General features: G+C 37.3%; 1 protein-coding gene across 1 annotated transcript in view; it reads left to right on the forward strand.

Moving 5' to 3' along the window:
- Positions 1-462: 462 nt before the first annotated feature.
- The window catches only part of Sh3bgrl (SH3-binding domain glutamic acid-rich protein like), a 67,061-nt gene continuing 50,776 nt past the window's right edge, over positions 463-16,747 (forward strand). The window contains exon 1 of the mRNA NM_019989.2: positions 463-693. Coding sequence (NP_064373.1) covers positions 649-693 — 45 coding nt within the window. The 5' untranslated portion in view covers positions 463-648. The remainder of the gene's footprint in view (positions 694-16,747) is intronic.

A 16,747-nucleotide genomic window follows, 5' to 3' on the forward strand; every position in this document is an offset into this window, starting at 1 on the left:
GGGAAACTTGAAACTTCTCTCCAGCCCTCCTCCTCTCCTCGTGCAGCTTTTCAGTATTCAACTCCTGCTGCCAACTAAGGTTAAAAAAAAATCACTTACTTCATTATTGGCATCTTAAAATATACAAGGCTTTGATAACGTGGGCTTAAAGACATTTAAAGTAGTGTCTGGATTCAATATAAAGCTAGCTTTAGGCTATCTTATTTGCATACATTTCTGAGCAGGAAGTAACAAGCAAAACTTCTGGTGTTCATGGGAACCGGTCCTTTATTCTAATCGAATATTTCTTTTTTTCTTACCCCTTCTTTTATTTCTCCCTTGCCCCCTTCCCGGAGAGGGAATAGTCAAAAAGAATTGTTTCAACAGATCTCGCGGTGCTGTTCGAGATCCTGTGTTTTAAAAAAACAATTTAGAAATGATGCAAATGAGCCTGAGCCTTCCGGGGTTTGGGGCTGGGATTGCAGAGCTGGAAGCTCATTGAAAGCAGCCGCTGGTGGAGGCGGGGCTCTGGCCAGTTATCCTTCCACCTTCCCCCACCCTCCTCATCCAACCTCTGTTTGGCCCTTAGCTCGGTTCCAGCCGTTGCTGCAGCTGTTTCCCAGCCCTTTTCAAGACTCCAGCGACCGACCAGAAGCCCTTGTTTCCAGGATGGTGATCCGTGTATATATTGCATCTTCTTCTGGCTCTACGGCGGTAAGGAGAGTGGGAGCCCACCTTTGTTGTTTTCCAACACACTAGTCCTCTTCTGCCCCAGAACCGTTAAATTGAAGAAGTTACACTGGAAGCTTCTCCTTAGAAGACGCAAGCATCGCCCAGAGTACCCCCTTCTTTCCTTTCTTCCTTTGTTGCGTCGATTTATTTATTTATTTATTTTCTCCCGTGGAGTTAGCTTTGTTTGCCTTGAGACGTTAGTGTTCGTTTCTAAAGGAAAAAGAAAACTACCAAGTTTAGGAGATAACTGGTAAAGGGACTTCACGGTTAGGTGAAGTCAAGTAAAATAAAAAACAAGTGGCTTTCAGGTTTTTTAGAGTGAGACATTTATGAAATATGCTCTGAGTACCGAGTTCAGGGGAAGTAGTGCATTTCTGTAAAGGATGAGGGTGCTGATGGGAAGGGAAGGGAAGGGAAGACTTCTGAGTACTGGAATTATTGTGAAGCCACTGGAATGGACTTATTTAGAGAGCGTGCAGGTGGGGTATATAATTTTAAAAATAGGCGAAAGTCAGGGGCAATGATACAAATGATTTTTTAAAAAAGTTCTTCTCCTCTTCCACCTCCTTCCCCTCCTCCTCTCCCCTTCTCTTTCTTCCTGGAATATGAAGCCATTTAAAAAAAATAATGTTGTATGAGACCTCCCCCCCCCCACTGGATCTTATTTTGAGTTTTTCCTTTCCTTCGAAAGATTTTCTTTCTAAAACCCACTCTTTCAAGACTGTTGAAAATGGAGGCAAGAACATGTGGCAACTGAGTTGCTGGCTCTTCATAGGATTTGGTTTTCTTCTTTGATTCATTTGCCAATTGTTAACTTAGAATAACAGTTTTTACCATATCTGAGGAACATTGGGTAAACTGAGGTGAAAGCTGGAATGCATACTCCTGTCACATGAAAGAGCTTCTGTTCCAGCAACCCCAGGAGGAAAAATAAAGGCCCTCAAGTGGCAGAAGCAGATGTGTGGGCTCAGGAATTTGAATGTAGAAAACTCCTCTAGCTTTAGAGTGGCAGAGATCCCAGGTTGCTGGGTTGTTGTCATTTACATTTAGTAGGATTTGGAATAGAGCTGAAGGCTATATGAAATCACCAGAACCATGAACCTTGAACTTTGTCTTTGCCAACATGTGTGGGTGTGTTTAGACGGGCTTTCAAAATATAAGGAAGCCTACTCTTAAAGTTATGGAGCAAACGTTTTGTTTGAAAAAATAGAAATGTTTATTATTTCCTTTGGACCCTACTTTAGAAGCATCTTGTCTTCCATACCTAACATTCTGATACCTCAGAGTAAAACATGGGTTACCGAATATCAATCTACTACATTAACTGCATTTTCAAAACCCAGCTTAATGCCTTTGGTTAATCCTTATTAGATTGACCCTCTCAAGCACTTAGGTTTTGTTGTTGTTGTTGTTTTGTGAGGTATGCAGTTTCAACACTGGTATTTGTTCTTTGCTTTCTCTATCTTCTATTTCTCTCCCAGAAGTAAACTCAAGGAGAAACTGCTTTAAGAATTTCACCAAGTAATAGAGTCACACCCCCCCCTCTTTGTTAAGACATAAAATGTCTAAGTGCCCAAGAAAGGATTAAGAGTTTATTAGATGATTCAAATGACAGATACTCATGTTGTTTTGTCTTTTGTTTCTATTGTTTCTTCATGGATAATTAATGCACTAATTACATTTTTATGAAAATGCCAAAATGAAAGATTTCTTATTATACTCTGGCAATTTTTAAAAAATAATCCTAAAATAGTACAAAGAGTATCTTAAAGGAGAACTACTTAATATGAATGGGGCGGTGGCTGTTTCCTTGAGGAAGGAAATTTCAGTTTGCAGTACCGAAATTTTCTTTAAGATAGCAAAAAAGCATTGTCCTTTTAACAAATGATTTAGAAATTTGGGGGCAAGTGTTCTCATGGGATCTTAAAAAAAAAAAACCTGAAAAGATACATACTTGTAAGTTATTAGTTGTCTAATGAGTGCTTTAAGTGTTTGGCTTTGGCTTGATAATATGTATGTATTGAATGATTTGCCTGCATATGTATACTGTGTGAATACAATGCCCATGGAGACCAGAAGAAGGTGTTGGGTCGGTCCCTGGAGCTAGAGTTCCAGATGGTTATGAGCCACCACGCGGATGCTGGGAACTGAATCCAGGTCCTTTGCAAGAGGAATGAGTGCTCTTGACTATTTGAGCCATCTCTGCAGCTCTGAATCGATTTTCCTGACTGTTAAAAAAATCAGCAATATTAGGTGGTCAGTTGTTCTGTGAATCATCTAGAGCAGCAATAATAAGCAATATTATTTTTACAGCCCAAGACTTCTCATATTTCTCAGCCTGATTTAAAAAAAAAAACACTTAAAATGTGTTCTCTTCTCTGCCCTAATACACAGGAGTCATGCTTGTTCCTCAAGGTTAAAAATATAATCAAATAGATTAGACTTTTCAGTGGATTCTATTGTTTGTTTGTTTTCCAGACAGGGTTTCTCTGTGTATCCATGGTTGTTTTAGAACTTACTGTAGACCTGGCTGGCCTTGAACTCAGAGATCCACCTGCCTCTGCCTCCCAAGTGATGGGATTAAAGGTGTGCATTACTACCACCCAGAGGCACTGGATTCTCCATAGTAACTCTAGTAAGAATAGCAGATAGGAATGATTAAGTTGTCTCAGGCAGTCTCACATATTCTTGACAATAATGCCATGATTATGTTTCTTTCAGAAAAGGAGATGCAGATAGAGAGAGGTTAAGTAACTTCCCCAGTGCCGTAATGCTTCGACGCCAGAGTTTTAGTGTAGGGAAACTTGCTTAAGTTTAGACGTGTGTTTAAAATATATTATATGCTGACAGTGATGCAGAGCAGCTAGTAGGCATGAAGATGTAAATGTGAACATGACTTTAGATGTTTAGAGAATGAGAAAGTCCTGTAGGTTGAAACGAATTGCCTAGGCATGTCCATAAGTGGGGACCATGTAGTAAGGATTGAGTTTCCAGTTGTTCACAGAAAGTGAATTCTGTGTGTTCATATTTTGTTTCTTATCACTTCTTAGTCCAACTTAACATCTGTTCTCAATTTTTGAGATAAGCACTCATTGCCCAACTTAGACTCAAATTTAGTGATCCTCTTGGTGCCTTCCAAATGTGAGGACTACCATAGATTTGTGTTACCACATCTGGCTTTCTATTACCTGTCTGTTTAGAATTGTTTGTGTTTACTATTGATGTGATGTCATGTAGTAGCATATGTTTGAGTTTAGATCGCAACGCCTTGTAAATTTATATTTAGAAGAAAAGGTATATTAAACTCAATGTCTACATAACTTAACAAGTTGCAGTAACTTTTATCAACAAACAAACAAACAAACAAACAAAACAACATTGTTGAAATTATCAAACTGATGAGAGATTGGGAAAGTTTTAGTTGGCTTAGGAGAATTTTACCCTTCTTTCTTCCAGATATATATTGATGTCCTCTATGCATTCTGTGGGCACTGGTGCAGAAACTTGAAGGGTATGGTATATAGGAGGTTTCTCAGGATTTCATTTAGGGAATAGCATATGCAATGATTTTTCTCTTTTTTGTTTCTCTTATAATTACTAAAAACAAAGCTAGTTTTAGGGTGGATTCTATGATGGTAATCACAAATAATAAAAACAAGGGAATGAACTGAATACTTTTGATCAAGTCACAACTCCTGACTCACACTATTTTCATCATTTGGAATTTATATGTAGAGCAGGAAGGCACTGTTTTTTTGTCAGGTGGTTCTTTAGTAATTATGTTAGGTGACAGAGTTCCTTGTTGTTCTGTCTTTGCATATATAAATTGAACCCTGGTTTAAAACATGCTTTTGAGCATGTCATAACTGCCAAGCTTTGTTGGAATGGTATTATTTAAAGTTATTCATAAACTAGTTAGAAGATCAAACTCAGAAACTACCAAATGAATAGGCATACTTTTAGGAAATTCCAAGCTGTAGAGAATGTTGACTTTCCAGTGCCAAGTGCAAAGTCTGAATGAAGAATCAGTACCTTAGTTTGGTAAGCAGTACTTGAAAGCTAATTTCCCTGTAACAGTAGTAAAGCCACTGGAATAGTTTATCCTATCTTAAAAAGGCTTAAGAAACATGTTTCCCATCCAAGTACTAATCAGGCCCCATCCTGCTTAGCTTCCGAGATCAGATGAGATGGGATGTGTTCAAAGTTGTATGGCCATAAACAGGAACCGTCTCAATGGTAGTGGCTCTTATGACTTGGAAATGGTTAAAACTCTAATAGCTATTCTACCTGGCAGAATGTAATATGATAGGTAAGCGTCATAACCTCATAGAAGAAAAGGGTGATGTGAATTTATTTTTAGCATAAAGACTCATTATTCTGTTGAAGAAAAATAATATCCATAACAACCTTTCTCCCAGAATACTCTGTGTTGAAGTCTAAACACTGTCAGGCTAAATGCTCTAATTCTTTGTGTGTATTCTTAGGTGTGTTTTTTTTCTTTTTTTGCTTTGTTTTGCTCTTGTTTGTTTGTGTTTTGTTTTGTTTTTTTTCCGAGATAGGGTTTCTCTGTGTAGCTCTGACTGTCCTGGAACTCACTTTGTAGACCAGGCTGGCCTCGAACTCAGAAATCTGCCTGCCTCTGCCTCCCAAGTGCTGGGATTAAAGGCTTGCAACACCACACCCGGCTTAGGTGTGTTAAAAAAAAAAACATGCATTGCACAATCAACTACGTATCTTTGACTATATATGTATATTCTTTGAGAAGTTTTTATGTGCATGCGATGTATTTTGTTCATATTCATTCCCTTCCACTAGTCTCCTTAACTCCTCCTGGATCTTCTCCCCATCACTCCAAACTTCTTGTCTTTTTTTTTTTCTTTTAATAAAATAACCTGTCAAGTCAAATTTGTTTTGCTCTTATACAAATTGATGTGGGCCTTCCCCTGGAGCTTGCATAATAAACCTATTGGGGAAAACACCTTTAAAGGAAATTGACTCTCCCTCTGCTAGCGCACCATCAACTGTCAATAGCCCCTCAGCTAAAGGTAGGGACAGATGAGCTGAGCTCCCATCCATGTTACACTATTGATTGGCTTGATGTTGAGCTGACAACTATGAGTCTTTATCGAATATGTTTTGCTTTAACTGGATTATCAAGGGTTAACTTTATATTGTGTTTTATTGGTAAAATTAAGTAGGTTACTAGGGATCTGTTTGCCTTCAATTCTGCCTTGCTACCTAAGTAGAGCCCTTTTAAAATGACAATTTAATTAATTCTTCCTATCTAGACCAAGAAGAGACAAACATACTTGTAGACAAAAAGGGCAGATCTTTTATGACAACCGCTTTTGTTAGCATGAGAGACAAAGGTGACATTTAACACTTGGCCAGCCCAGCAGAGTTTTAAACAGAGGAGTTGTTTTCTAGCCCGCTGCTTTACATTTTGCATATATGGCTGTGGAAAGGGCTGTAGACTTGCAGAACCTATTAAAAATTCAAATAAAAGTTTAAAAATACCATTGCAAATTCACACTCTGCATTTAAAGTGTTCAGGACTGTTGGGCTTTTGTTGTCCTTGTTCTACCTTCTCCTTAGCACAGCTACTCAACATTTGGTGGCAGTAATAGTAAGAAACCGGCATTGTGAGCTCCAGGCCCCGTGCCTAGTTTTGTTTTGTTTTTTTTTTTCCGTATATTATCCCATTTAACTCTTAAAGTACTGTGAAGGGCTGTTAGTAGATCCCTTTCTGTGTTTGAAGAGAGTCTAACTGAGATTCACAAGAGATATTAGGTGTGTATTGATCAGGACCAAAGAGCTAGAAATGGCAGAGCTGGGATTATAAAGACTACAGGGCGTTGCCTTCAGAACCATCAGCATTGTTATTTGTGTGCCCTACACGTATAGATATTGCATAGAAATTACATCTCTAGCACATTAAGATGCTGATTTTATAATTACCTTCGGGGCCAGGCTGGTCTACAGAGTGAGTTCCATGACTAAGGGCTACGTAGAGAAATCCTGTCTCAAAATAAATAAGTAAATAAGTAAATAAGTAAATAAATAAATAAATAAATAAAATAACCATCTCAGTAGGGGGTGTGGAACAGTTCAGTGAGTAAAAATGGCAATGTTATCTATGCTAATGGCCTGAGTTTGAGTTGGAGAAGGAGAAAACCAACTTCTGAAAGTTGTCCTCCAAACCCTCCCCTTGAGGTACCCGCATTCATACATACACATCACATAAATGCACATGTGCACATCCAATGGGGGGGAAGAAACTACTTGGGCGATCCTCTTATTCAGTAAGTGTGTTCTCATCTACAACCTGGACTTGAGAATAAGGTGGGAGGGAGACTAGGGCAAAAGAGGGAAACTAGGCGAAGAGTGAGGCCAGAACTAGCATTTCCTTTTACAACTTAAGATGCATGCATGCATGGACACATAGGCTCTATCAGAATCATATTTTAAGTTATCTTTACTACTTTTTATAGTGGCTTGTGCAGCATATTGAACTTCGATGATTTTGATTCTCTGTTTTAGAAAACTATCTTTTTTTTTTTTCTTTTTCTCAGCATGGCTGTGTAAACTGATAATCATAGCACTCTGGAATTTGAGGTACAAATATATTAAGTTTGAGGCCAGACTAGGCTCCATGGTCAGACTGTATGACAAAAAAAGAAATAAATAAAAGGAAAAAAACTTAAAAAAAAAAAGAAACAAAACATACCATCCAACCCCTAATTACAGGAACAACAAAACCCTGTATTTTGTGGCTATACACCAGCATGGTAAAAAAAGGAAGGTAGATTTTTATGAGTCTATGATTAAATTGGAAAGCACTATATTTATAATTTATAAAGTCTGGCTTTGGATTCTCGTCTTTAAATTATATTCTTTGGTTTAGCTCTTTTGGAAATAACAGCCTATGACAGAGTTGGGTTAGAGCCAAACATTTCTGCTTGGGAGATTTCCAACAATGAATCAAGACTAATTAAACTTCAGTTTTAAGCAGCAGAGAATATCCATCTCAGGTAACAACTACTGTGAGACAATTTGTTCTGTTTATGTCACCGTCACCTCCCATACATACAGTTGTTTCATCGTAAGTGTGGCCCATTCCTCAGTGTTATAATTTTAACAGTATGTATTTAATCAAAGTTGTATGGCTTAGGAAACCATCATCTCCAGTATAACATTTGAAAGTTGATTTAGAAGGAAGACATGAGTGGATAATTACTTATTGTTTAAAAAATGATAAAGTAACTTGCTTTAATTTCTAGCACAAATAATTAGTCAACTTTAGCTGACAGCACTATGCAAAAGGCTGGTGGGACATCTAAGTGGCGAGGTGCTTGTCCAGAATGGCTGAAGCATTGGGTTCGAAGCACTGGGGAAAAAAAAAGTTTGTAAAGTAATTTTAAGAGCTGCTTTACTGTCTTTCATGGAGTACGTAAAAATATACCTGGCACAGCAGTCACAACTTTATATGTAATTTGTCATGTAGCAAACTTAGTTCAGAGATGACAATTCTGTCCCATCACACCAGGCCCTACCATCCACATTTTTATTTGAGGTCACTGTGTAGCACTAGCTGTCCTGGAACTCACACTATATAGACCAGGCTGGTATTGAACTCCTAGAGAGTCATCTGCCTCTGCCTTTCACAGGCACCATGATGTGTGGATCCCATTATTTATTTTATGTATATCAGTGCTCTATCTGCATGTACACCTGTGTGCCAGAAGAGGGCATCAGATTTAATTTGGAAGTTGAAATTGAACAATGGATTTTATCTAGTACATTTTTGTAAATACCATTTGTATTCATAATTTATATTATATTATTATATGCTTATATGGGGAGCTTATATTTACTGTTATATATTATATTGTACTGTTATATGTTTATATTGTATGGTGAATTTCAGAGAAGAATGTGTATCACATTGGGATTTAATCTGACTTTACCAAAAAAGAAAAGAAACATGTACATGAGCACCAAACTTCATACCCCAAGAGATCGTAACATTACTCAAATGTCAGAGACTCAAGTGAGAAGCTTGCCCTGCCAGCAATATAGCATATGTCTACTTCAAAGCCAGTGTTTCTACATTTTGAGAAAACTCAAAGAAATATGAGCTTGGCTATGATTTATACCTAGATGTTCAAGTAGGTTTAGTATAAATCAATATCTAATACATTTTGAAAATCATTCATTTTTAGAGATAGATTTTTCTCTCTACTATTGGGCAGGAAGTTCTTGAGTTTTGCTTTAAGATTAATTTAAGCAAAAATAATTCATAAGCATACTACTTATAGTATAGAGAACACATCTGAAGAGCAACTATTGGAAAAAGTCAATACTATTGCATGTAAAAGCAAAACCTAAGAGATTCATGCGAAGTAAGCTAATTGGCCTCCTTAGATTTTTCAAACAGGGATTGCTCTGAAAACAGAAGTAAACACTCTTAGAAGATTTCTTACTATGTGAAATAACTGGGATTACCCCGCATTTCGGAAAAGAATCATCATTTTCTTCATTTCCTTTTATTTTATGGGTGTGGGTGTTCTGCCTGCATGCATGCCTATGTAGCACATGCACGCAATGCCCACAGAGACTAGAAGGGGACATCGGATTCTCTGGGACCAGGGTTAGAGATGGTTGTTAGTTTTTGGGTGCTGGAAACCAAAATTGTTCCTTTGTAAGAGCAAAAAGCATTATATATATATGCCTTCATGTCGGTAGCTCAGAGTACAAGAAAGTACATTTATTTTTTAAAAATTATTTTATTAGATGTTTTCTTCATTTATATTTCAAATGCTATACCCCAAATCCACTATACCCTCCCTCCACCCTGCTCCCCTACCCACCCACTCCCACTTCTTGGCCCTGGTGTTCCCCTGTACTGGGGCATATAAACTTTGCAAGACCATTCTTAACCACTGACCCATCTACAAGTGTACCACTGGACGTCATAAGATTTCTTAGAAATATTTGAAATTGGAATGCTAGGCTTTCTTGTTTGTTTTTGTTTTATGGCACAGTCTCCTTAAGTCCCCAGGCTGGCCTTCCTATGTAACTGAGGCTGAGGGTGACCTTGCACTAATGGTCATTGAAAGTGCTCTTTCTGATTATGACATATGTGTCACCATGAATGGCTTCTTTGCGTGATTCATCTTATGTGAAAGCATATGATAAAAGACAGGTGGCATATTATATATGATAATATTAAATGTATTTTTCTAAACAGTCTTCTCAAGTTGTAGAAATTCCCTATGTTGTAGTCATGGCTTCAAACCATAGAAGGAAGGTCTGTTCCTGTATCTAACAGAGCAGATTTTGAGGCTAGGTGAGTGTTTTTATATCTTAGGTGGATTCTATTGATCGCCTTCTGTGTATTAGAACTAGATTGGAGGGCCCGATTTTAGATCTATTTTAGAATGAAACAAAGAGCCATTAATAATAATTCATTTACTTTCTCTACTTCTTATTATCCAGAGTATAATTAGAATGGAGTAGGATTCTAAACATTAGCAGATGCTTCAATAGATGGCATGTGCAATTCAAATGCAAATAGGCTACCAATTGGAAATTTGTGGTTGGTATTCAGAAATGTAATATTAGAGTTGAGAAGAGATGATGGCTAGAAAGTTAAAAAGTGTAGGCGCCATTTACATGGTTTTATTTGAAACTGTAGAAAAGAAGGAATTAAAGAGGAAGGAATTACAAAATGAGATGAGGACTGAGGATAAGGGTACAACCTTGGTGAAGGAGGTTGTAAAAGGAACAGATAAAGGAGGACGCTTCATTAAGGAAGAAGAGAGGTCTAGAAGCTAGGATAGAGGTGAGTGATGAGGGAGCATGGTTTGGCAGTGCCATATAAGTCTTGTGAAAATTGCTAAAATGCCATTGCATTTAAAAGGAGGAAATTATTTGCGATCTTGGACATAGCAGTTTCAGTGACTGTGATTGCTGAAAGCAATAATCCTGAGTGAAAGGCATAAGGAATAGAATACATATAGAAGAGGGGATCCGCATTGTCTAGTTTTGTACTAGTGGGTTGAAAGGAAAGGCTATCCAAAGTACATGGTGAGTAAACAGGTCAGCTAGGAATATACAATGAGACCCCTTTTCAAGTAACAACAGGAACAATAATAAATAAATATCCTTACTAAGTTTCATATATATATATATATATATATACATATATATATATGTATATATATATATATATATATATAGACTATGCAGAGAGTTCTTTTATTTTAACTCACCAGATGTGCATTGTTTTTGTAAGGAAAGAAACAGGAAAGTCACAGTTCTTACATAAAGTATCGGATGGCTGGACAATTTCCACTACGCTTACTTGCCAAACCAATTAAAAACATGGATCTTTAGAATATACTAGTTTGCTGGCAGGGTTTACCGAGTGTAAGCAAAGGCCTGGATTTGATCCGAAACACTGAAATAAAAAAAAACAAAAACAAAAACAAACAAACAAAAAAAACCAACAAAAAAGAACCAAACTTGTGTCTGTATGAGTTGTACACTTTAATTTTTTTTTTCTAGGAGATGGATTATTTTACCCGTAAGAAAATACAACCAATTTAATGTTCTTTTCAGTTGAATCATTTAAACTTAGTTTCATGCCTAGTACTAATGGAGCCTTTTGAAGGTTGCCTAGTATAGTGTTGTGAGATCAGTAAACTGATGCTTCTGGGCTGACTTGGAATCTTATAAATGAAATTCGAAGAGGGTAAAGAGATAAAAGCAATCATTTAGGATTCCATATTAACAAAAGGGTTATACTCTACATTTGAGAGGTTATAGAGCTTTGGCTCTAAACTTCCACATGGAACTAACTTGATAGCATGGATATATGGAAAACTATATAGACAACTCAAAGGCACGGATGAAGGACCTTGCAAAGTGAGGACATTTTGAATAGATTTAGCTACATCATATTCTGCCAGTTCTCTGTCCATGATTTATTTTTGCTGTGGATTTTTTCCTTTCATGCTCTAATTCACACATTCATTCAGAAAATGTTTATGCCATTCACTGGACTAGATTACAGACCTTAGTTCTCAAGGCCAGGAAAGGACCTGGAATAAATGAAATGCCTCTCAGACTCTTGTGTGCGTCAGACTGAGAAAGGATGTGGATGTCATGGGGGGGGGGGGGGTTAGTTACATGGTCTGCAAATAAATAAGGAGAATATATGAGGTGCTCATAGGCCGAGGTACTTTTGGGATATCTCTGCTGGTATATTGATAAAATCATACTTGAACAGTTTTTCTAAAAACAGTGATTTTTCTCCAGGGTTTTTTTTTGTTTTTGCTTGTTTTTTTTTTTTTTTTTTTTGGTATTTCCCTGGAAGGGTGTGGGAATTATGCTCTAAGTAAAATGAAATATTTCAGTTTTTTTTTCTGTACTTGAGCATGCACCAGAAAATATTTCAGTTTCTTTTTTCTGTACTTGAACATGCACCAGAAGCATGATTGAGGTCAGTTCTCAATCAAAATGTCAAATGTAGTGACAAGCTGAAAGACTTGTATTTTTTCTGCGGAATTGTGTCTATCAGTTATTTTGGAATTCCAGAGGAAAATACTAAATGTTCTATTATTATCTGACCACTCCTACCCAGTCTTATCTGGATTCCCTTCACCTTGGGATCAGCCTGGCTGGGACAGTCTGTATAAATAATTATGCTTGATAAAAACTTGAGGTGCATTCGTTAAGTACTTAGAAAAGCCTAACTTCCCTAAGAAAGTCTCATGTTTCCCCCTCTCTCTGGCTTTTCCCTTGCTTTTTAAAAGCTTCTAGGCTTCCCAAGTTTTTGGTTGGAAGTTTAGTTCAGGTTTTGTACATCAGTTTGCTTTACTATTTATACCACTGCTAAAGTGGATGAGGGTTATATCCTGCGCTAGATTTTACAACATGGGGCTATCAGTATGCTGGCTTTTGCCAACCAACCATATGACAGAGAAAAAGCTAAATCCTGAAATAATTAGTATTTTAAGTTTCCACCAGATAATAAGACAAATACATAATTTTAATTCTTTCCCTTCTCAACATATTTCTAGCTCAGCTTAATGTACTGATTCAACTCTGAGAAAAGAAACAATTGTTGCATTATCCCCCAGGGAGTTAGTAAGTCTCTCAAACCAGGTGTTCTGTAGATGGGTTTTCTATTGCAACCACACATGCTCCTTTCAACACAGCATTTCAAATGTCAGTTTCTTTTTGTAATAGTATTGCTCTTGGTAGACTAAAGCAACATTATGTAGGTAGAAGCATCATAGATTGAAAGCAATTTCTTCTTTGTTATAAAGACTCCGTGACCATATCATAGAATGTTTGTTGTCTACTGGATAAAAATCAGTTTATATTCTCTTCTATTTTTATAACCATAAAATTGAAAGCAGAATTTTAGAAGCATATATCTAGGCGAGGTCATAGAAGGTCATCCAACCCATCCATGTAAGGACTGCTTAGGAGATGGCCCAGAAAGGGTTTGATCAATTTTCTCTTAGTAAACTCTCCAGAGAAGGAAACATACACTATCCCATGGTAATACACTTTAGTACTACTCTATCTTTCTTCTTTTCCTAGACTACAGGAGTATGGTGTGGAAATCTGGGTGACAAGTGAAATTCAGCATACCCATTCTTTTGTGGGGGAGGGATCAGAGTTTTGAAATCAGAATCATAGGAAGTAAAGGACTGTGTACCATATAAACACTCACCTAGTATTAATTGAACATTTTTTCCTCAGTATCCACTAAAATAATATGCAAAGCCTTTTAAAATTATTTTGCAAAGAGCCTGTAAGTTTTATTTTGAGAAAGTTAAAAATAAATCCCATGACTTTTATTTCTTTCCTTCTGCTTTTCTTTTTCCAGGAAGTACTCTGGGTATTGCCCATGCCTGTCAGTCAGGGCATTATGGGGTGATAAGAGGACATTACCACTACCACGTGGTGCTTATTTCATGAGGCTTTTGCAACCTGCTGGATTTACATACATTTCAAGATAGAAATTTAAACCTTTTAAATGTGAAGGCCTTTAAACCTCAAGCACTGGGCATAGTTGAATGGCATTACTAATGAAGAAAATTATAGGACAGGACTGATTTAAAACCCAATGCAATGCCTTTAAAAGGTTCAATTGCTAGGAAAAGAACCGTTGTAAAAATTTGAACTAAACTGTTTCAGTTGTAGAGAAAAATACCTGCCATAGGACTCTGAACTCCAGGCGGTGACTTTTTAAGGTAGTTAAATGATACTTTGCTAGCAATCTTTTCTATCACCAGTGCCCTACTCAACCAGGAGCCCCCAGTCGAGACTGAGAAAGGAAGGGGCTTAGAGAGTGCTTTAGACCATGTAACGACCATTCCTTGTGGAAATAAAAGACCGTAAGCTTGCATCCTAGGGAATGCCTAGACTTTTTATTTTTAAATGAGTAATAATAACTACTGTGAATTTTATTGAAAGAAGGAAACTTTTCACCAGCACCACAATAATTGCTTAAAATTGTTAGCTGAAAAAAATATGTCTTTCCTCTTTTATATAAATGAAAAATTTGCCTGTGTTCTTAGTCATTATAGACGTGGTTTCACAAGATCTTCAAGTTACTTGTTTTGTTTGTAAATACGAATATTAGCACAGAAGAGAGGCCTGTTACTTGTTTCCATTGTAAGTGAATCTTTCTCTTGAGGGAAGAGTCCCAATCTCCCTCCATCCTCTCTCCTTCCTTCCCTTGCTTCTATCCTCCCTTCTTCAGCCTTCCTTCCTTTTCTGCCCTCTTCACTCTTCTGACTCTTAGCTCTGTTTTGTTTTTAGTTTTTGTAAGAATTCACAGTGTGAGTGGTTCCAGTGGCAATCTTAGAGACAGAGGCAGATGGAAGGGAATGAAAGGAAGTTTGAAGCCAGCCCAGTTTGTATAGCTGAATTCCAGTACATACAGGGCTACCTAGCAAGTCTGTCTTAAAAAACCAAACATAATTTTTAAGATGTTAAAAGAGTACTGATTATGTTCCAGAGCACTCTTTTGGGAAGCTCCAAATTCAGTACCCCCTCGCCACCCCCAGTTCTTGAATGAAGGAAAAATAAGAATGCACATTGATTTGTGTTTCGTTGAATGTGTTTGATTCAAAGTTTGTGTCCTAAGGGAATTATACTTTAGGAAAGGAAAATGGCACTAAAGTAATTATATAGAATCATAAAAGTGAAGAAGGCAAAAGAAGAAGGAAGAAGGGGGATAGAAGGACAGAGAGTGAGGGGAGGAAGGAAAGAAGGAAGGAGGGAGGGAGGGAGGAAAGGAGGAGGAGAAGGAAGGAGGGAGAGACAAAGATTGGAAATCCAGAAATCAAGCTACTATGCTGCCAGTGACAGTGACATTTCTAAATCTTTGTTTTCTGGTAAGGGATACTATGCTTTTGAAAACTTGCTACACGTTTTTCATTGTTAGTCTAATTTCTACGTGTTTTCTTTCACATCTTCTATTTCTCCTGCATATGTTAGCTAGTATTTCATCTGCCCGGTATTAAACATCTTCTCTTGATGAATATTTTTTTCATCTACTTCAGGCACATGTGTGATTTGTCTTACTGTAGACTGTCTTTAAATTATTTTTTTAAAATTTGACTTTCTACTGAACATGTCCCAAATATGGCAACATTTCCCCCTAAGCTATGGATGGATAAGTGTGCATATGCTCACACAGAAATAAGGTATCTGGAGTTTGGGGAGCACATGCGGACCAAGACTTCTTTTTACAATATGGAATTTATTGAGTAACAAATATGAGGTTCAGCAATTTAAGTTTGTCAGTTAATCTGATTACCTTGGCAATCTGTCTAAGGTAAGCACAGGCTATTTTATTAGAAACTTAACTTCTAATGTTAACTGCCATATCTCACAGCACACAGTACATCAGTCTATCCATCGGTTGGTCTGTCTGTCTGTCTGTCTGTCTGTCTGTATTTGTCTATCTCTCCACATATATGTGTTTTACAGAGTGAAAGGCAAGTTAAGCCATCTTCAAAAAGTTTCTGAAATAGTCTGATGGAAATGCAAGGCGAATCTTTGTTGTTAAGGAGGTGCTCTCATGAAGTTTGGGCTTATAAACTTTTGGAGTAGGTAGAGTGAGTGCCTTGTTCCACTAAGATTATTTTAGTGCCCACTCTTTTCTTTCCGTTTCCTCCTCTTACTACCATTACCACTTTCCCCTCCTAACTTCATGGTTCACCCACTGAATCCACTTAGAGCTGCCTGTGCAAGTCTGTGTTCAGAATCAAGGCTGCAGCTAAGTTGTACATTGAGTCATAGACACGAGCTGACTGAAATGCCCTGGATTTATTAATCAATGGACACTTGCATGTTCAGAAGCCATAAGGGTTCCTAAACGTTTCATATCTAGTGCATTCAGTTAAGTGTGTTCAATTGCTCACAGTTTAACAAGCAGGGTGCTAGAGAAATACTCCATCACTGAACTATGTTCCCAAGCTATGGCTTTTTTAACAGTTAGGCAAGAAGACAAGCTGAGGTATAGAGTGTATACTTAACCCAAAACCACATTTGGGGACAAGGCTGAGGATGCATCACGAATAGATATTAAATGGCATTGTTTCTACTCATAATTGAACTGAATTAAGATAATTGGTATTTACTTATTTTATTTTTTACAAAAAGTTTACTTTGAACCTCATTTATAATTCCATTATATTTACCATGAACCCCAATTTTTGCTATAATATAATAAATGAACCATGGATCATTCTTTGTTCAGATGTTTTAGTCAACACTCTCTATTTTCTACCTTGTCTTCAACTCTGGAATTGGGAACACTTAAAAAAAAATAGGTGTGCATGGAGAAACCAGGCAGGGGTGTTACAGCTTCTTCTATGATATTCCTGATTTCAAGCTGACTTTAGAGCCTGGCATGATAGTCCATGACTGTAATCCCAAAGCATGGGATGTTGAGGCAGGAAGATGGCTTCCAAGTTCGAGGCCTGTTCGGGGTACAAATTGAAAC

The sequence above is a fragment of the Mus musculus genome, chromosome X (assembly GCF_000001635.26).
Source record: "Mus musculus strain C57BL/6J chromosome X, GRCm38.p6 C57BL/6J".
NCBI classification, from domain to species: Eukaryota; Metazoa; Chordata; class Mammalia; order Rodentia; family Muridae; genus Mus; species Mus musculus.